Raw genomic sequence first — 21,608 nt, 5'->3', positions numbered from 1 at the left:
AAAAACCCCAACAATTTACAAATAAAATTTATAAGGCAGAAAATAGAATTATCCTATAGTATTGGATGTGCATTGACTATTATAGTTGTAAAATCACTGTTTATTGGTTTTTCAGTTTTACATTAGCATTCATACAAAAACCAAAGGACAGATATATAGTTACAGAACAGTATAGTTATAAAGAATATGTCAGCTTTAATGATGGGATAGTATACTTAGATATGGGAGCTCTGGTGGCCTAGTGGCAAGAAGCTGCAGTGAAATCCTGAAGGCACAGAGTTTGAGGCCACCAGCTGCTCTGTGGGAGAAAGATGGGCAATCTCCTCTTGTATAATTTACAACCTCCCAAAACCCACTGGAGGGTCAGTTATGAGTTAGCTCCAACTCTGTGGCATTTTACTTTGACTTTGAATTAGGTGGTACCATTAGATTTTTATTTTCAATATAGAAATAAAATGTAAAAATGAAAGTATAATAATACAGTTTATAGTTATAAAAACATAACCAACAGAGGGACTTAAATAGCATGGCAACTAAATTGAGGGAAAGAGCCATGGTTGAACCCTTGTTATCACAGAAGCAAGTCAAATGATGATATCTAAAGTTGATAATAAAAAATTAGCACCATGAAATGTTAAGAAGAGGGAATTTTGCTCTATGTCAATTATACCCTTAATAAACTTGGTTTTAAAAAATTGTTTTTATGTACCACTGAGTGAGAACTGACCTATAGGTGACACTGCAGTGGGTTTTCAGAAGCAGTAATTGCAAGGGAGGAGATTGCCTATCCATTACAAAATTATTATCTTGTTTAGAGATATAGGTGGTAACCATCAGAAGAAGAAAAGTAAAATGGTTAATTAAATATGCCAATCTCTTATTGGTAGTGGCAGGTTTCTGAGTAGAAAACCATGTCCTCTCTTTACAAATCCCTTTGCAATACTTGGAGTAAAATGTTGATTCAAAAGAAATTCTTTTTATTGAAAAGGTACAGGGACAGGATGCATCCCTGACACATTCCTTTCCTGATTTTGAACCATGGAGTATTTCCTTGCTCTGTTCTGAGAATTACTTCTTGGTCCAAGTATAGGTTTCATATAAGCATGATCAAGTGTTCTGATATTCCCATTATCCTCAAGGTTAGCCACAGTTTATTGTGATCCATACAGTCAAATGCCTTTGCATAGTCAATGAAACACAGATAGATATTTTTCTGATATTCTCTGCTTTCTGCCAAGATCCATCTGACATTGGCAATAATGTCCCTAGTGCCACAACCTCTTCTAAACCCAGCCTGTATTTCTGGTAGATCTCTGTCAAGGTACTGTTCAAGTCTTTTCTGGATAATTTTCAGCAGGATTTTGCTAGTGTATGATATTTGTAATATTGTTTGATAATTTCCACACTCTGTTGGGTCACTTTTTTTTTTTTTTGCAATAGGAATCAATATGGATCTCTTCCAGTAAGTTAGCCAAGTAGTTGTCCTCCAGATTTCTTGGCACAATTTGGTGAGCACATGTAGGGCAGCATCTGTTTGCTGAAATACATCAATTGGTATTCCATCAATTCCTGAGGACCTGAAGCACTTGCTGAAAAAGGTCCAGGACTGTAATTTTCAATAAGAATTGAAGGTCAACATCAAGAAAACCAAGATTCTCACCACTGGGCCAATTTACAGCACCATGATAGATGGAGAAGAGATTGAAGTTGTTACAGCTTGCTTAGGTCCACAATCAACAATCTTCACACCAACAGTCAGGAAATCCAAAGACTAATTGCATTGGGAAGATCTGCTATCATGGACCTCTCCAGAGTGCTGAAGGGCAATGATGTCAGTCTAGATACAAAGGTGCACCTAATTCAGGCCGTGGTCTTTTCAATTACTTGTTATGCTTCACAGAGTTGGACAATGATGAGGGATGACAGAAGAATAGATGCCTTCAAGTTGTGGTGCTGGGGAAGAGTCTTGAACATACCATGGACTACCAAGAAAACAAATAGGTCTGTCTTAGAGAGGGTGAAGCCAAGTCTTTCCTTGGAGGCTAAGATTTTGAAACTCCGCCTCACTTACTTTGGGTACGTGGCCAGGAGAGATCAGTTCTTGGAGAAGGACATCATGCTCAGAAGGGTGAACAGACAGCTCAGGAGAGGGAGACTCAGGATGAGATGGATTGATACAGTAACTGGGCGGTGGGGGTTGGTGTGTCAGAGTTAATGAGATTGGCTAGGACAGGGCAAGGTTCAGAGCTGCTGTACATAGGGTCACTATATATCACAAGCAACTCAATGGCATATAAAAGCAATAACATACTATGACAGGTTTGGAAGCAGGAGTGGCATCCACTTCCTGAATAACATGTCTTTGGACTCTCTATGAATTTTGATAAATGTCGATAGTTGTAGAGGAGCTTCAAACCTTTTGTGCATAGGGTTGCTATGAGTCGTGCTCGACTCGAAGGCAATCAACAACAAAAACAAAAAGAAATAAAATCAGAAAACAAACATTATAAACAATTAAATAGGGTTTGTGAGACTGATATATGATAATGTTGAATTTAAGACTGTGTTGTAGTGATGGTTACAATATAATTCCATTAACTGAACCCATATTTATTAGCAAATCACCATAGACACTGGAAATGCAGCATAGAATAACATCTACTCCATCTCTGACTAATATCTATAAGTGGAAATGATTGTGCAATGAATAAATAATGATTGTAATCCATCTGTATGCATGATACAAGATAATGTGTAAGACCTACACAATGTGTGAATAGCAGCAGAATGTTGCTCAATATAGTTCTGGAAGATGAGCCACTCAGGCTGGAAGTAATTAAAAGTTCAATTGGAAAAAGCATGCCTTCCTCAAAGTAGAGTCTACACTTAAAATGTAGAAGGAGTAAAGCTGTAACTCAATGAAGGACCTTCATTTGCTGAAGTGGCAAGAATCAAAATGAGGAGAAACAATGTATATATGGATCTTCTTGTTGTTAGGTGCTGTTGAGTATGACTCATAAAGGCCCTATAAACAACAGATCTGAACCTTGTCTTATCCTGAGCCAGACTCATCATGTATAGATCTAGGAAGTATTAATCCAGAAAACAAGTTGTCAAAAATTAAGTGAAATGCCTAAGTATTGATATCCTAATCTGAAATGGACAGGTATCGGTTATTTTGAATCAAACAATCATAACTGACTATGTTAGAAATGACAAATTGAAGAATAATAGTGCCACATTCATTATATTTCAAAATCTGTCCTGAAGTATAGTGCTGTCAGTAATAAGATAACATCATACATATGCAAGAACACTTGATAATATGACTATTTTTCAAATGTAGATTGTTAACAGCTTCAATTTGCTTGGCTCTACAATCAACACTCTTGGTAGCAGCCAGCAAATTAAAAGACAAATTGCATTGAGAAAGTCTGCTGTCTGAGACCTCTCCAAAGTGTTGAAGAGCAATGTTAGTCTGAAGGCTAAGGTGTACCTGACACAGGCCATGGTCTTTGCAATTACTTACTATGCATCAGAAAGCTGGACAATGACTAGGGATGATAGAAGAAGTATTGATGCCTTTGAGCTGTGGTGCTGGAGAAGAGTACTGAATATACCATAGACTACTAGGAGAGCAAACAAGTTTGTCCTGGAAAGGGTGAAGCCAGGCTGCTGTTGGAGGCAAGGATTTTGAGGCTTCATCTGACATACTTTGGACATATTACAGGGAAGGACAAGTCCTTGGAGAGGGACATCATGCTTGGGAGTGTGGAGCGATAGTGCAGGAGAAGAAGACCCTTGATGAGATGGATTGATTCAATGATGGAGGTAATGGGGATAGGTGTATTAGAGACAATAAGATTGGCACAGGATAGAGCAGGGTTTACGGCTGTTATACTTAGGGTCACTATGAGTTGCAGGTGACTCGAAAGCACATAACAACAACAACAACATGGAACATCCACTAAAGCCAAAGATTAAGATTTCTACTAACTGTGCAATCTGAAATTAATATGACATGCAATAAAAAGGCATTGATAATAATTTTTTACTGGATTGGAAGAGTTAGAAAGAAAGGAGGAGGACTGTAGTTGGAAAATATAACCTTGGTGTCAGAAATGAGCCTGGAGATTACATGATAGAACTTTGTACAATGAATTACTTACTCACCACTATCTTTTTTTTAAAAAAAAAAAAAAACCAACAAAACCAACACACAACAGACAACTCATAAACAGCACATGTACACATAGACCTCGTACCAGTTTGATACACAACAATCAAACTGACTAAAACTGGAAAGAAATGGTGGAAGAACTCAATATCAGTGGTTAGATCATCAATTAATCATAGTTAAAATTTAAGTTTAAGAAAATGAACAAGAAGTACACAGAACCAAAATGCAACTTTGAGTTTATTACAAACATGATTGTTTGTATTTAAAAATCATCTCAAGAATAGATTAGATACACTAAATACTAATGACTGAAGACCAGATGAGCTGTGGGATGACAACAAGGATATCATGCATGATGAAAGCAAAAGGTCATGAAGAGAGAAGAAAGAAAAGGAAAGAAAGACCACAATAGATGAAAGAAGAAACTCTAAAACATGTTTTTGAATGTAAATATGCTAAAGCAAAAAGGAAGAAATTATAAAGCAAGATAATTGAATAGATTTCCAAGGACAGCTTAAGAAGAGAAAGCAATGTTCAAAGACTTGGAAAACCAAAATACCTGGCATTTCTTAATCACAAAAGAAATTTAAGCCTTAGGTTGCAATGCTGAAAAGAGTCTAGAGGCAAAATATTGAATGACACAGGTAACATTCAATGTCAGAAACAATTAGTCAATGCTACCCATTTAAGGATATAAAGCATGTGATTAACGACCAGTGGTACTGAAGGGAGAAATCCAAGGTGCGCTGAAAGCATTGGCAAAATTGAGCCTCTAGGAATTGAAGGAATATCAATTGAGATGTTCTAAGGAGATGCAGCCCTCATGTGCCTGTTCATCTTTGCCAAGAAATTTAAAAGATAGATACATGGCCAACTAGCTGGAATAAATCCAAATTTGTACCCATTCAGAAAAAATAAAAGTAATCCAACAGAACCTGGAAATTATGAACAACATCTCATGCCAGTAAAATTGTGCCGAAGATTATCCAAAAGATGTTAGAGCAGTGTATCAACAAGGTTCTGTCAGAAATTTGAGCTGGACTCAGTAGAGGCCGTAGAACAAAAGATATCATTGTTGATGTCAGATGAATTTTGGCTGAAAGAGAATACTAGAAAGATATTTACTTGTTTATTGACTGTGTAGAGGCATTTGACTGAGATGTTGTTAGATGTCATACAGTTCTCTGAACTACAGGTTAGAACTTTGCCTATCCTATGCTATCCTCAGGATTTCCTAAATGTTCATCTGCTTGAGCCCGTGATTACAGTCACTCTGCCAGTCCATCTTGTATTCTCCTTCTCACACTGTCTGGTTTTTCCAGCATGATGTCTTTTTCCAAGAACTGGCCCTTGCTCATAGCATGTCCAAAGTGAGACCAACGTTTCACTATCCTTGGCTTTAAGGATCACCCTGGTGACACTTCCTCCAAGACAGATTTGTTTGTTCTTTTGGCAATTCACGGAATATTCAGTACTCTTCACAAACAGCACAATTCAGAGGCATTTCCCCCCCCTTCCATCTTCTTTATTCATTTTCCAACTTTCAGATGCATATCAAAGAATTAAAAATACCGTGGCTTGGATCAGGCACACGTCTTTGATATTCTTGCTCTTTCAAATTCTGAAGAAGTCTTTGTTAGCAGATTTTCTTACAATGAGTCTTTAAAGTCTGACAATTTCAACCTTATTACCTTCTATGTCTCACATACTATAGACTTATTATGAGGGAGGACTAGTCCCTGGGAAAAAAATCAACATGCTCAGAAAAGCAAATGGTCAAGGAAAGGCAGGATGACCCTCAAGGTGAATCGACAATGACTGTGAGAATGAGATTCTAAATACCCTAAGCATTTAAAAAAAAAAGAGAGAAAGAAATAGACCGGTAACTAGTAAAACGTGTATGTGGATCTGAGGAGGGGGGTAATTACAGGGTTGCACAATTTGATGGTTAGAAGGAGGGGTGGATAAAGGAAATGTGAAAGATCCGTTGTGAAAAACAATGCATATGAACTTAAAAATGTTCTTTAAATAGAGAGAATTGCATAAAGAAAAAATAATTTCCAATTATAAAAGCCATATATACTTGATTAAAAATCCATCTCACAGTGGAAGTTATATGAGTCCATATAACTCATAGATCATGGTGTTTTGCAATGAGGGGAGCTAGCTGCCTCCTCTTTCTCCAGGGTTTCAAATTACCTTGGGTTAGCTGCCCAACACTTAATCTACCATCTCTAGGTTTCTAAAAAAGATGAGAGGAAAAAAAAAAATCTACTGTGACCATGCCGTTAAAAAAAAAAAAATGTATGTTCAAAATGAACTTAATTGCTATGCTGAATTTTCAGAATTTTTCTAACGTGTGTGAAGAGGATCATTCTGGTTTTAGGGAAAAGGCAGCCATAGTATTGATCTCGTGTGATTTTCATGGGCATGAATGAAGCTTCTTTAGGCAACAACAACATCTTTAGGCAAAGCAGATCTTAAATACATGTCTGGAGTTTAGTATGTCAGGATGATCATTCCCTTCATTAACCTGGGCTGAAATGACAGGTAAAATTAGGGTGTCAGTATAACAGGTGGGGGTAATTTGGAAAGCTGGAAATCCCAGGGTTGAGAAGATTCAAAGCAATGGCTGCCTAGGGAACATGGTTTCCAACTCTTGGTATAGACTGTGAAGAACATGAAAGGTTTCGTGTGTCTAGCATTTCCTTTTTAGCAGGGCGGCTGCAGCTGCTGCTGAACAAAGACCAGGGAGTCCCTAGAGTGGTGGGCACTGTGGCAGGGCGCTCTTTCGCGAGGTCAGCAGTGAAGCCCTTTCCACGACCCACTATCAGCATCGTGTATCTCGAGACTTCGCGGCCTCCGTTGTCTTCCGCTTGGTTTGGGGCCAGCGCAGATCCCTCCGCCACAGCGGACACTACCGGTAGCGCTGCAGTCGGCTTTCCGGAAATACCCGGATGGGAGCATAATGGCCGTCGTCAGTGACTCGCAGGCAATAGTGACCACGACAGGTATTTCCCGTGAGCGGGGTTGCTCAGGCCGGTTAACCTGCAAGGAATTCTAGAGGGCTAACTAGGGACCAACGGCGAGTTTCTGGGGCTTCAGGGACCCCTTCGTTGACTCAGGGAGAGGCTTCTTAGCATAGGAAGCGCCCGTTAAATAGTCCCGGCCATTCAGTTGCTTCCGCCTAACTTGCTGCAAAGTTTTTTGAGACAAGTCGACCCTTTTCTTCACTTCTCTGGTGGGCTGCTAGAGTTGACTGTTGCCTCTGAACTTGGGCTTTCTATGCATGTAGGCTTCATTGACCTCGCTCCTCTCCCAAAGGCAATGAGGTGGAGAAGCAGCGGGTCGACTGTGTGCATCCGCGCACCCAAGGGGCAGCAGAGCTGCGGAGGAAAGGGGCGGATCAGGGCGGTATCCGGGGCGCAGCGGGGCCCCCCGAACTCGAAGCACTCACTCGGAGGACCCCCTGGGCCGGTGCAGGCAACTCGGTCCTCCCAGGGACTACACGCTTCAAACTGTAGGTTCCCGACCCTCCGCGGCCCCATTCGACGGCGTCCCCATTGTGGGTCTCTTTTTGGTCTTTAGGGGCCATTTCTTGCAGCCAAGATGACCAGCTCGCTGGCGCGCGCTCCCTGCCCAAGAGTTGGCCATGGGTGTTTTGTTTGTTGTTGTTGTTTTTTCCGCCCTCTCTGCAGACTTCAGCCAAACTCAACCATATATGAGGGTGGGTTTTTGTTTGTTTGTTTTAACTAACTAGCTTTTTCCCTTGAGTCTGTTTTGACTCCTATCTTGGTGTCCTCATTGTTGACAGTCTTTTTCTCCATGTCTATAGTAAATTGAAGCTACTTAGGGTGAATGTATGTATGAGTGTTTCAGCCCCTAAGTGCATCAGCAAAATAGATGTGGTAGTTTTAAAAGTACAGAACGCGAAAGTTAAGGTCCAGGTTGGTGGGAGTTGTATTAGTTTTTACGTTTAAATTCGAAGACATGTGGTGGTTCATATTTTTTTTACAGAATCATTTCTGGGCTATGTTAACCGAAAGTCTGAAAAACTCGAAACAAAGTAAAAGGAGGCTTTGTTTAAGAATTCAGAAGAATCTTGAGGCTTGTACCTTTGTCCCAATGATGAGACGTGAATACACCCAACAGTACATGATAAGAATTTCAGTATAGTGAGTTTCTGAATATATTAGACCTATTTTGTTGATGTTGAATTGCTTTCCACCCCGCCCCAGCATAGAATCTAAGATGAGTACTCAGGTTGAATCGAATGCAACCGCATAAACACATTCATTGAAATTCTCGAAAATTTTCAGTTTTATCTCCAAGTCTATGCAAAATGCACGCATTTTTTTAGCAAAATTTTATTTATATGGAATTGATAATGACATCTCACAGATTAAAACTTCAGATTTAAAAAATTACTGGGAAAGAGACACTGTAGCTGTCTAAACTATTTTGCACATCCAAAAGTTTGCTTTATGTTGAATTGAGAATAAACTTAGATAAATATTGATTCAAAACCTTTTCTTTGTTTGAAAGCATAAAAAAAGCAGCTTCTGTGAGCCCCTACATGATGAAATAATAATACATTAAAAAGAATCTTGAAGTTGCTTTTTGGTCAGACTTCCACCTACATTACTGTTTTTGTTAAGAGCTGTCGGTCTAGTAAGACTCATAGGACCTTATGAACAAAAGATCTGAACCCTGTTCTATAACTATCCTCATTTCTCTAATGTTCATAAAGTTTCCAAAGGCATTTTGTTTAGGAAGTGGATGCCAATCCTGCTTCCAAGCTTGTCTTAATCTGGAACTCTACCAAACACTGTCCACCATGGGTCATCGAGGAATATTGTGTAGTAACCAAGTAATACTGTGTATAATTTACAAAACAGAATCGTGGCATGAATCTACAGATAAATTTTATGAGAAGGGATTTATTATTATTGTTTCCTTTTCTGTTTCTAGTTACTTGGAATTCTTATTCAAGTATAGTATCTCCTGCCCCCAAACACTAAAGGTCTTAAATCTTGACCTGGTTCCTTCAGCCTCTCTACAGTTTTATAAAGTTGAAATTATTATTGGCTATTTAATCACAAATATGCAGATTATTAAGTAGAGTATTGGGGTTACATAGTGAACACTGTGGTGTTGGGATAACTGGGATAGAATCAGACCCAGATAATAGTCTAACTTTTTGACTTTGAGTAAGACTCACTTAAAACTGTTTTGCAACAAATGAATATATGGAACTTAACCTTCCTTCTAAGCTTTGAGTTTTGTGACTTTTCTAAGTTTATAACATGCTGTCTCTGGATGTCAGTGACATGTTGTTTGCCTAAGAGAGGTTTTACATTAGTTTGTCTTAATTATATCCTTGGGTTGAATATAAAGTGTAACAAAATCATGACTATAAAAATACTTTTGTTCTATCAAAGTTTCAAAATTTGGGTTTTCAGATACCATCCCTTGTTTTGATCACTTTTCCTGATTGTAGCATTTTCTAAGCATTAAACTGTGTTCTTTTTGTTCTTATATTCCCACTCTTAGTATATCATAGAACCTCTATTTCCTCACACTCTGACCCACACTGGGTCTTAGAAATATGTACCATCTTTTGCAGTCTGATTGGTGGAAGTTGTTTTCTTATTTTTAAGTTAGTTTCTTTGAAGTCTAGAGGGCGTATTTTCACTAGCGTTTTCCCAACTTTCTTTATATTTTTTTCCCCCATAGGTGCACTTACAAACAGAGTTAAAATATAAGAGGGAGCTCTGGTGTCCTACTGATAAGAACTTGCTCTGCAATCCCAAAGGCACACAGTTCAAATCTTCCAGCTGCTTTGTGAGAGACAGATGAGCAGTCTCTTCCTGTGTAGTTTACGGACTCTGAAAATCTGCTGGAGGGACCTATGAGTCAGTAGTGACTACATGGCACACAACAATAAGTATTTATTTATTTATTTTTAAATTTTTATTTTATTTTATTATTTCTGTGTGAGTGTACCATCAAATCAGATCTCACTGGTACAGGAGGAGATTGTCCCTCCTTCCCCGGCAGAGCATCTGGTGGATTCGAACCGTGCGCCTCTGGGATTGTAGTTGCAGCTCCTTACCACTAGGCCACCAGAGCTCCCCAACAATAAGTATTTAGATTAAGAAACAGAGGCCCTCTCCAGCCCCGTGCCCATATATCCCTCCCCCCCTGTTTCATGTGAAAATGCCTTCCTAACTTTTGATGTTTTTGTATTGTTTAGTTTTGGATTTTAAGTACCAAATTAAAATTTAGCTCTGTAGGAAAAGGGAAATAGTGTCACTGTTAGATGAACGCTTCCTAGGAGAAGTTAAGGTGCGTCCAGCTTTAGCGTCTCTGATAATTTACCATAACCCCTTCTGACATCAGTGTATCAAGTCAGTCTTGGGAACATTATCAGAAATGCTGACAAAGGTATCAAACTGAAAAGAAAATCTCCCACAGATTGAATTCATTACAGATCAGTGGGAGAAAGATACGTAGTCTCCTTAAATGAAGATTTATATAGTCTCCTTAAATGAAGATTTATAGCCTCAAAACCACAAGGGGATGTTCCACTATAGACCAAATACTGCATACCTGGCTGAAGGAAGAGGCTGCTCTGTCATTTTTGTTTCTAAGCCCACCATGACTTCATATGATCCCTGTGTAAGAATGTGGAAAGAAAGCAGAACCTTGTATCAAGACAAGTTAGATAATTTTAAGAACTGATTCAGGTTCTTTTGGGTATTTTTGTACTCAGATTTCTCACTATTTCCATCAAGTCAGAACTACCCTCACTTAATGTTTCCTAGGCTGTAAATTTTCCATCTTTCTCCCTTGGTGCATCTGGTGGATTCCAGCTGCCTGAGGCGTAGCCACTTAGATGCTACTTGTAAATAAATGCTTCTTACATATTTGTCATGCTGTCTTGTCCCTCTTTTCCAGGCTTTTCTGCTTTTGACTGTATTAACTGTCAATATTTACATTTATTACCACTGTTTTGTAGATTTTATTTCCCACAGTTGTCTCTGTGTGGCATTAATCCCTTTCTTGAGTTGTTTTTTGTTTTCTGATTGGAATCTTATTTTGTTAAAGTTACTTATGAAAGCTTTTTTCTTCCTACAAAGAGTAAATGTATGAATCTGAATCCTTATACTTCTAAAAACTGTGTTTTACTCACATAATAAATGAAAATTTTAGTATAAACTATTGATTATTGGGCTAACCTTCCCCCCCCAACCAATTAATACCTCTCTAAATTATCTTCTCACAGTATTTTTTGTTAAGTGCCATTGAGTTGGAACCAACTCATAGGTGACCCTTCCAGTGGGTCTTTAGAGGTGGTAAATCATGTGGAGGAAGATTGCCTTTTTCCCTCAGAGGGTTTGAACAACATGTCTTTGAGTTGGCTGCTAGGCCACCAGAGCTTTTCTAGTCTCACATTTAAAATTGTGAATAAAATATTTGATAGTAGTTGATGATACTAACTGATGGAAAGTAGTGTCTTTTTATATTCTTTCATTGTGTGTGTGTGTGGTATTGTGGTTTTATATTTTAAAGCTTAAATATTTTGTTAGGATAAAAACTTAAGGTGTTTTTTTATCTTCATCTCCCACTAATAGTTTTGCTTAGCATGTAAGGATTTTGAAAATATAAATTATTTTAAAAGTACTTTATTCTCTGTTTTTAAAAGCAATTAATTTTCCCCATTCTGCTTTGTCACCTCTTTAATGGAAGTATGCTTATTTTCCCCCCATATAATCTCTGATTGAAATGGTTAATTACTGCTTGATTTCTTTCCATTTATTTATTATTTTTACCTCACTTAACAGTTACTTGTTGTAGGTAGCATTTCTCACTGCTGGAAGTAGGAATGAGGAAGAGGTTTCTCTGGATAGTCAGTTTGTTTTACCTTTTTTGAGCTACTGTATCTAATGATATTTTTGTCCACTTATCTTTATTAATAGCATTGGTAGTTGAGATGAGTTCTTAGAGAATAAACCAAATTTTCTCAGTCTTTTACATTAGATGGGAAAGTTCAGAGCTAATGTGATCCCCCTCTCCCCATAACTCTAAATAATGATTTACTTATGCAAAAGAATGACTGAGCAGAAAGAAATAGCTATTGGTTTAGGAATTTACATCTTCATTTGGGAATGATTTCCTCCTCATGTCTCTCTTGACAGCTGGTGCTAGCAACTTCCTACTCTGTCTGGTCTTTCATCGGAGCCTAAACCTCTGGGTTTCTTCCCTTGTTCCTCATACCTCAGCCTCAGCCTGAGCCACTGTCCTCCAAAGAGCTCCATCTGTCTCCCTTACCGGTTCTCATCTCCTCTCCCAAGGTATGTGTAAGATTGGAGATATGGGGCTGAATGGGCAGAGGTGTGTCAAGTCAATTCACTTCCCTATCTGGAACATAAAAGGTGTTCTTTGACTTGGTTCTGTGAATGTTCCTCTAGAGGACCCTGGAAGTGCAGTAGTTAAAAACTTGATGCTAATGAAAAAGGCTTTGATTTGAACCTACCAGCTGGGCTTCATGGGGAAAAAAGTGTGGCATTCTGCTTCCACAAAATGGTACAAGTCTTGAAAACCATATGGGACATTTCTCTGCCCAGTGAGGATTACCATGAGTCAGACTGGACTCCATGACGTGACAGTGAGGATTCTTTTCATGGACTTCCTTCTTGAAAGGGGTGGTTGACAGTTACTTCTTTTTCTTCTTCCCTCCCTGGGCTGTTTCATACCAAAACACCTTGAAGTATGTATATGTGCATGCAGTGTTTCTGGATGTTTAATTAATAGCCCATTGCCTTCTAGCTGGAACAGATGCATAGCTGACCCTCCAGTGTGTTTTCAGAGGCTGGACATTGCACAGGAAGGGATCGCACATCTCTCTCCTTGGAGCAGCTGGTAGAGTACAACCTTCTACCTTTGGTTTGGCAGCACGTTCTGTACCCACCAGGCTACCACTGACTATTTATAAGATTTTCTTTATTTAAAGAGTTTTGTTATAAGTGGATCTTGATGTTATAATTTTCCCCCCAATAATTTTTAAAGTGCTAGTCATGCTTCCTAAAAAAAATAGTATGTTTTATGTCCAGATCTGAAACATTAAGTATTATGAAGTATCAGTATTTATATGTGAGATAATAGTTTTAAACAATATGTTTATAACCAGTGACCCTTGTTTGGGAGGTAGATATTTTAGTGTTTTTTCTTAAAAATGTGAGAAAGTATATTGGAGAATATAAAGTATAATATTTCTGTTCTATTATTAGCTGATATATTCACTACATCCAACAGTTTTTGCCCTTGCCACTCTTAATTTATTTCATTTGCTTGTTTCCATGTACTATAAATTGAATAGAGTTGAAGGAAAAGAAAATAAATTATTCAAAGTTAAAATTTAAGGATAGATGAATCTGTTGAGGACTGAAACCAAAGCAAATTCATTTCCATAATAATTAAGTAAGAGTAAACTGTGCTGAGAATGTGTAGGTATGCATTTAATTGGTGAACTCCGCAGCATCTGGTATGGCTTCCAGGCATCCCCGCTGGAGAGTCAGCTGTGAGTCAGCTTCAACTTGATGGTACTTAACGACAAGAGTTCTATATTTTCAGCTTCCTCCCATAAATAGATTGTAAACTATTTAAGAAATGCAGCCTAGATGTTCCTTCAAGGCAAGAATCCGTAGACTTGTGTCTCACTTACTTGAGCATATTATCAGGAAGGACTTCTCCTAGGAAAAGGACTTGGTACTGAGAAACAGAGGATCAGTAAAGGAAAGATAGATCTTCAGTTAGATGCATTGATCTAGTAACTGCAGCAGTGAACTTAAACAGAGTGTGAAGGTGATGTGGAGTAGAGCAAGTTTTCTGTGGTACATAGGGGGTCACCATGCTACCATCTGCCCAAATATATGGGAACAGAAAAACCAAGTAACCAAAATGACAGAGGGCCTGAAATTTTGTATATACACTTTGGGCTTAACACAGGGAGATGTGCTGTCATTGCTTCCTTTTTTCTTTTTTCCTCTTAGTTAAAACTCATTCTCATCATTGGGTCATAAGAACTGTGAAATAGAATTCCCTGGTTTGATCCATAGAGAGATGTGCTGCTAACACAAAGGCTATGCCTGTGGTGCTCCAAATCCACCCGTGGCTCCAGGGGGCAAAGATGGAGGACATTTCTCCTTCCATGAAATTTAAACCCTTGCAAACCCAAGGGCAGGGGCAGCTGTGACTTGATTCCAACTCCATGACAATGAATTTGAGCTAGTAATGTTAACTTGCTAAGAAAGTAGATACTGTTACTTGTTATTATTAGTTAAATGAAATTTTATTTTAAATGTAGCTTATTTCCAGGACATAAGGAAATAGAAAAGGAAGAGAAGTCTTTTGAGATTCTTGCTAACTAATTGCAGTGAGATCAACAAAACAAATGAAAGTTAACAGTACATGGGTGTATGAAAGTACATGTACATGAAAGTTTTTAGGGTTGCCTTCCTAATGATTGAGATACCCTGTTAAAGATTTAGTAGCAAAATCTTCCAGCTTGAGTGCATTTATCCAACTAGAATTTTTCTTCTGAGAACGTTGAAGCTCAGAGAAATTAAAACTCAGCCAGAATCACAGAGCAGACAGACCTTGTATGTTTTGACTCCCAGATGATTGTCATCTTTGCTTCAAACTTTACTTCTTAATAAGCTATTCTTAAAAGACTTCTAGGTCTCTTGAATCTTTTCTTTATATGTTTGATTAACAGCCTTATCTATGGAGTTTAAGCAGACTTTTTGTTGATACTTATGTGGTGAAGATTTTAATTCTTTGTTTAATTTTAGGTGAGTTAATCTGGGAAGAATCCTGGTGTTTTGAAGATGTCTCGACACAATATTATGTCCCGTTTAAGTTTCAAATAACTTCAAGAATTGTACGGGGGAAAAAACGGAGAATTTCGTCTTGTTAAATCATGCCATCTGAACAGAAAAAGTTGTTTTGTGATGAGAAACATAGTATTTTACAAAAAGATAATAATGTGAAAAATGAGATAATTGATACTTTGAGATCAGTACCTAATCTAAGGACTTCAGAAAGCAGTTGCCATTATAAACTAAGAAATGTGAAAATCAGTTTGCCCAGAATAAATATTCCAAATGAAGTCCTATTGAAACATGAAATTGACAGATATAGAAAATTATTTCCAAGTAAACGACAGACTGCAAGAAAATCTGTTAATATAAAGACTATAAACTCTATTGAAGAGTGCATGTTGCTTCCTAAGTCTGAGATAACTGAAGACGAGAGTAGAAAAATGTCTGCAAAAATTCTTAATTTCAGCTGTTCAAAATGCCAAGATGACATTCTGTATAGCCCAAATGATTTGCACAAACATTTTCAAATGTGGCACTATGGTGAATTACCTTCCTATCCTTGTGAAATGTGCAGTTTTTCGGCAAGTGACTTCCAAGTATTTAAACAACACAGGCACACCCATAAAAGCACTTTTGTGAAATGTGACATTTGTAACAATGAGAATGTATATACTTTATTGGACTTAACTAAGCATTTCATATCCACACATTGTATTAATGGTAATTTTCAGTGTGAAAGGTGTAAATTCTCTACCCAGGATGTTGGCACATTTGTTCAACACATTCATAGACATAATGAAATTTCTTATAAATGTGGTAAATGCCGTCATGTGTGTTTTTCCAAAGAAGAGCTTCAGAAGCACCTTCATCTTCATTCTAATGGGTTTCCATTTGTTTGTCAGTGTTGTGGTTACGGGGCCACCAAGAGATACAATCTTGTAAGACATGTTACAACTTTTCACAGAGAACATTTATATGCAAAAGAAAAACTGGAGAAAGACAAGTATGAAAAAAGAATGGCAAAGACTTCAGCAGGACTTAAGCTAATATTGAAAAGATACAAAGTAGGTACATCAAGGAAGACTTTCTGGAAAAGGAAGAAAATTAACAGTGGAAATGATGGAAAGAGAGAAACATACACACAGATACTTAAAGCAAACAGAAAACAGACTAATGATCAGACCTGCCTTGTTGAAGAGTGTTTAAGTAAAAAAAAGGATGAGAGAGTAAACTGTGTGGCGAAGAATGATAAACCTGCTGAGTTACAGTCTGACAAACCAACTCTTCTGCCCGCTGGACAGTGTAATGGAGCTGAAAAGGGATCAAATTCTACTTCAGGTCCCTTGAAGACATTTTCTGTTCAAGGCCCTACAGTGTTAATGGTGAAAAATAATAAAATAACAGTGCCTGCTAACTACAGTGCTAAATTTATGGGCTTCAAGATGGTGGATGGAAAACAACATATTGTAATAAAATTGTTGCCTGCCAATAAAAGTTTATATTCATTAGGCTTACAGTCAGGTGCCTCTAAGGACACCACTGCTAGTTTGCAGCCCCAGACTTCAGACACCACCAGACCTTTACCAGCAGGAGTGGCGACTGAACTAAATAACACAGTTTACATGAAAACAACTCAGTTTTCATGTTCACCTATGCTTTCAGGGAAAGTGACTTCAGAAAAAGAAATGGCTTTGATATCTCAAATGAATAATACGCTTACAGTGGGTAATGAAAAAAGTGCGGCTTTTTTGCCAGGATCATCAGAATTAGTTACAGCCTCAGTGAATTTACCCACAAAAGTTGAAACTAAAGATACCGGTACTGACTTACAGGGAAATGGTATCACTCAAATTCATCCTCAGGTATTAGGTACTACCATTACAAGTCAAGATAAAATCAACTCTTCTGTCAGACCAAATGCATACAGCAGTGGAGATATGCATAATTATTGTGCTAACTATGCGAATTCTGAGTTACCTGTTGAAGCTTCCAATCAAGGATCATTACCGTTTCATAATTACTCAAAAGTGAATAATTCTAGTAAGCATCATAGGTTTACAAGGACAGCAGTGTGTGTAGAAAATCCTCAAAGAGAATCTTCCAGAAAAATGATGGTTCAACAACCAATTAGTGAATCTGTTTTGTCACTAGTGAAGAAGGAGAGCTTAAATCCAGATAGTCTCTTAGTATCTATTAGTCTTTTAAATAGTAAGTATAAAACAAAAACACAGGCTGAAATTGAAGAGCAGGGTGATTTAGGAACGGAACCAAACACTGATGGACAGAAGCTGTACGCAGATGAAAATGAAAATCCAGAAGGAATGACTGACACATCTAAATGGGATAATGTTTCTCGTACTGATTCACCTATGATGCCTAGAATCACATCTGTTTTTTCTCTCCAGAGCCAGCAGGCTTCAGAATTCTTACCACCGGAAGTCAACCAGTTACTTCAAGATGTATTGAAAACCAAATCTGACATAAAACAGGACTCTAATAACATTCCAAATGAAAGCCTGCCACTTCATTGCGACCAGTCATTTCAGAAACATGAGCAACAGGGCAAAATAGTTGGATCCAAAAAAGACTTGAAAGTGCAAGACATCTTCCCAATTCCAGCTGGCAGCACTGGTGTTAATGAGCCTGCAAATCACTTGAATTTAAAGTATAATGGAAAACAAGGGCTGTCGATGTCCCAAAATATAATAGATTTAGAGAAGACACCTAGAATTTCAGGAATTGGCACGTTACTTAAGACTCAATCAGATGCGATAATAACACATCAGCTTGTAAAAGACAAACTACGAGCTACTACACAAAACTTAAATTCTGTATATATACAGAATCCTCTTGTAAATGCAAAACAAAGAAAAGCTGTATTTGTTCAGACTCCAAAAGGCCTCTTAGTACCATTGCATGTTGCTAGCAAACCTGCATTACACGTCGTTTCCGGAAGACCACTTTCATTTGCTAACCCACAAGGTGTACCTGCTGCTCTTTTAAACAAGAAACCTGGTATGATTTTAACTTTTAATAATGGGAAACTTGATGGTGTTTCCAGTGTCAAAACTGAGAATGCTCAATCTTGTGGTGGAATTACAGCTAAAGAACCTTGCAAAACACCGTTTTTAAAGGCAGAGCCAAGTAATAATAACTGTCTTACTCCTGTCCTTTGTTCTAGCATTGGCAGTTGTGTTAGCATGAAAAGTGGCTCAGAAAAGCCTTTACCATTAAAAGGCCCTTACATTATTAAAACATCAGCAAATTCTTCAGTGAAACCTGTTCCTACTCCTACTGTGCTATCTGAGCATCAGGGAACTAAGAATATCTTAGACTCAGGAAAGCAGCAAAAGGAGGTTTCCCCAGAACCACCCCTTTATACCCTCTTGCCTGATGGCAAACAAGCTCTTTTTTTAAAGTGTGTGATGCCAAATAATACTGAGCTGCTTAAGCCTAAAGTAGTCCAGAACAGTACTTACCATCAAAATATACAGCCAAAGACACCTGAAGGAACACCACCAAAAATACTGCTGAAAATTTTTAATCCAGTTTTAAATGTGAGTGGTTCCCGAAACCCATTAGTAAACCACTCTGCATCTTCACAGCACACAGCTCCTCAGACTACAGAAAGAGGGCAGAAAGAGCCAGAGTCTTCTAAGGATGCCTTACCATTGCTAGATGATTTGATGCCAGCAAATGAGATTGTGGTAACATCTACAGCAGCTTGCCCAGAATCTTCTGAGGAGCCAGTACGCATCACCAACTGTTCAGACTCCAGGGTACTGAGATCTAAGATGGATTGTACAAATGAAAACTTCGATAGAGAAAAGACTTCCAGAAGAAACTTTGCAAGACTTAAAACTCGCGTAGGAAGTAAAGATTCTGAAATCATCTTTGCATCTAGAGACAGAAACTGTAAACGAAAATGTAGGAATAGTTACCAAGAACCTCCTAGGAAGAAACCTTTTCACAGAAAGCGTAAAGAAAAGGCCAAAGCTGAAGATAGCTGTCAAACGTTAGGACCTAGACTTCCGAAAGATTCTGTCAGAACTTTACGCCTTTTCCCGTTTAGTCCCAGACAGCTTGTGAAATGTCCCAGGAGAAATCAACCAGTGGTAGTTCTGAATCATCCTGATGCAGATGCACCAGAAGTAGTAAATGTAATGAAAACTATTGCTAAATTTAATGGGTGTGTACTTAAGGTTGCATTGTCAGAAAGAACTATGAATGCCTTACTGAAACCGGTTTATTGTATCCCTTCTACAACAACTTATGACGAATTTTCTAAGAGGCACAAAACATTTAAGCCTGTTTGTTCTGTGAAAGAAAGGTTTGTGCTGAAGTTAACACTCAAAAAGACAAGCAAAAACAATTACCAGATTGTGAAAACTACCTCTAAAAGTGTTCTGCAGGCTAAATTTAGCTGTTGGTTTTGTGGTCGTGTATTTGACAATCAGGATGCTTGGGCTGGTCATGGACAGAGACATTTAATGGAAGCTACTCGAGATTGGAATATGTTAGAATGATTTACCAAGAAAAAATTTGAAGAAAAACAGTAGTTTGAATGACTGTAATGCACACATTTTCTATTTCAAAATAGTACCTGAACTTTAAACATTTAAAGTCAGTAATACTTAAATGGAAGAGCAAATGTTTTATATGTGATCATTGGTAATGCAGCACTATATATACATACCCGAAAGAAACTGGTCAGCACAGAGGTACGATGGTTTAATTTTTTTAAAAAATGTGTTGTTGGGAAGTTAGGTCTAAAGAAAACGTTTCTAAAACAGTTTTATTTTCTCAATTTACATGAAAATATTTATGGCTCTTAGTAGATTGTGACAGCCCTATTCCCTGTCTTTAATCTTTCACCAGCCTTATAAAACTGATAAATACAGCTCCTCTGAGGTGGAAAGGTGCTTTCAGCATGCAGCTGATATGGTTTGGGGTAGGAACTTACTGCACATCTGATAGAATTCTTTTGAAGGTTATAAGCTCCTTTGAGTGTATGTGTAATTTATTGTAGTTAAACCTCAGAATAATTGAAGAGTTTAGAACACTGATCCAAGGTGATATTTTATTCTCTTAAATTATGTTATCATGATTTGGATTGTCAATCTAAAGAGAAGACTTAAGCTCTTGGTCTTGTTTAGAAACTAGTTAACTAATGTGAATATTTCTCTAAATTTGATTTTGTTCTTTTTTTATTCTCTTGCAAAGAATTGTTTTAAGTTTCTTCCCCATTAGTCAAATTACGGGTTTTTTTTTTCCTCCCTTGATTGTCATCCCTTTAAAAAGAGGGGATAAAATTGTACAACTCCATGATTTGTACAGTTTGTTATGTGTGTTTGGGGTGGGGCAAATTGGATGAATCTGTTCTGGAAAACAATGTATTTGAATTTTGCAGGTAAACTAGTATAATAAAAAATATTCAAAAAAAAGAAAGGATCACGAAAGCACTTCCAGGAAGACGGCTTTTCTTGAAAATGAAAAATTATTTTGTAGAAACAGTTTTTTGAACCAAGATAAGCGAAACAAATCAGGTTTTTGTTCATGTTTAATTACTGTTTGTATGAGAAAGTGACTAAACTGGAAGAAACCACTTTATTAAGCAACTTTTCAGTATGCCAAAGCAGATTTATACTTATTGTTGGCATTTGTGAATGGGACAGCATTGACAATGGATGCAGCAGCAGTGTGCAAAACTTCAGGACAGATGATTTCTAAGGGACATACCCAGCAGGGAGACTTAAACTGGTGTGTTCATGACAGCAACAGAATCATAGATTTAAACTTTTGACTTTGTATGTTTGCATCACATTTTGTTGGATCATTGAAAAATGTTTTTGTATTATAAATTTATGTACTCTGATTTTTGTTACATTGTTACTAAAAGTGTTAACGTTTTTCCCTTTGGACTAAAACGTCAGGGCTGCTTTTCTGTATATAATGAAGTGAAAACTACGTATTTTTTTTAAATCATTTAGTTTGTTATAGAAATTTTGCACAGAAAGTTTTCTTTCAGTTTAGTTCTTTGCATGCACTAATTAAACTAGTGATTTAATTTAAAAGGAATATATAAAACTGCACCCATTTTATTGTTTGGTTTTATTTGAGATGTAGGGATTGTTTGTTTTTCTCTTTGTCAGTTCATTTTTCAGGGATTGAACACTATTGTAAGTAAGTGCCTAAAAGATGTGAAACAGTTTACATATGTCAGCTGTAAAAATAGGTCCCAAATGGGTCCACCCCCAATAGTTTTATTTTTTAAAAGCCATATGTAGATGCTTTGAGCTATCTTGCTATGCACATTACACTTGTACTGTTTTGTGTAGTTTGTCTACTTTCCTAGTGAAGTATTTTTTGTACAAAATCTGTTATACTTGTGTTTTTTTAAATTGAGCCTAAGAATGGAACTGATTGAAACATACAGGATATAGTAATAAAGCTACAGTGTTTAAAGAATAATAAGCATTGATAATTTCTGAAATGAAACATTTCTTCTATTACATTTATCTTAAGCTTTTGTTTCTTTATCC

General features: G+C 37.5%; 1 protein-coding gene across 1 annotated transcript; it reads left to right on the top strand.

The window, feature by feature from the left end:
- Nucleotides 1-15,164: 15,164 nt before the first annotated feature.
- ZNF518A (zinc finger protein 518A) lies at nucleotides 15,165-19,592 on the top strand. Its single transcript, XM_006880085.1, has one exon. It carries the CDS (start codon nucleotides 15,165-15,167, stop codon nucleotides 19,590-19,592), a length of 4,428 nt encoding a protein of 1,475 aa, XP_006880147.1.
- The last annotated feature ends 2,016 nt before the right edge of the window (nucleotides 19,593-21,608 follow it).

This window comes from Elephantulus edwardii, unplaced genomic scaffold (genome assembly GCF_000299155.1).
Source record: "Elephantulus edwardii isolate Elephantulus edwardi_28Jun2011 unplaced genomic scaffold, EleEdw1.0 scaffold00006, whole genome shotgun sequence".
Lineage (NCBI taxonomy): Eukaryota > Metazoa > Chordata > Mammalia > Macroscelidea > Macroscelididae > Elephantulus > Elephantulus edwardii.
The sequence above is the reverse complement of the archived record's forward strand: the minus strand, read 5'-3'. Positions and strand labels throughout refer to the sequence as shown.

Bases quoted from the DNA above. Each gene is read 5' to 3' on its own strand.
- ZNF518A (XM_006880085.1), top strand. From the start codon at position 15,165: ATGCCATCTGAACAGAAAAAGTTGTTTTGTGATGAGAAACATAGTATT.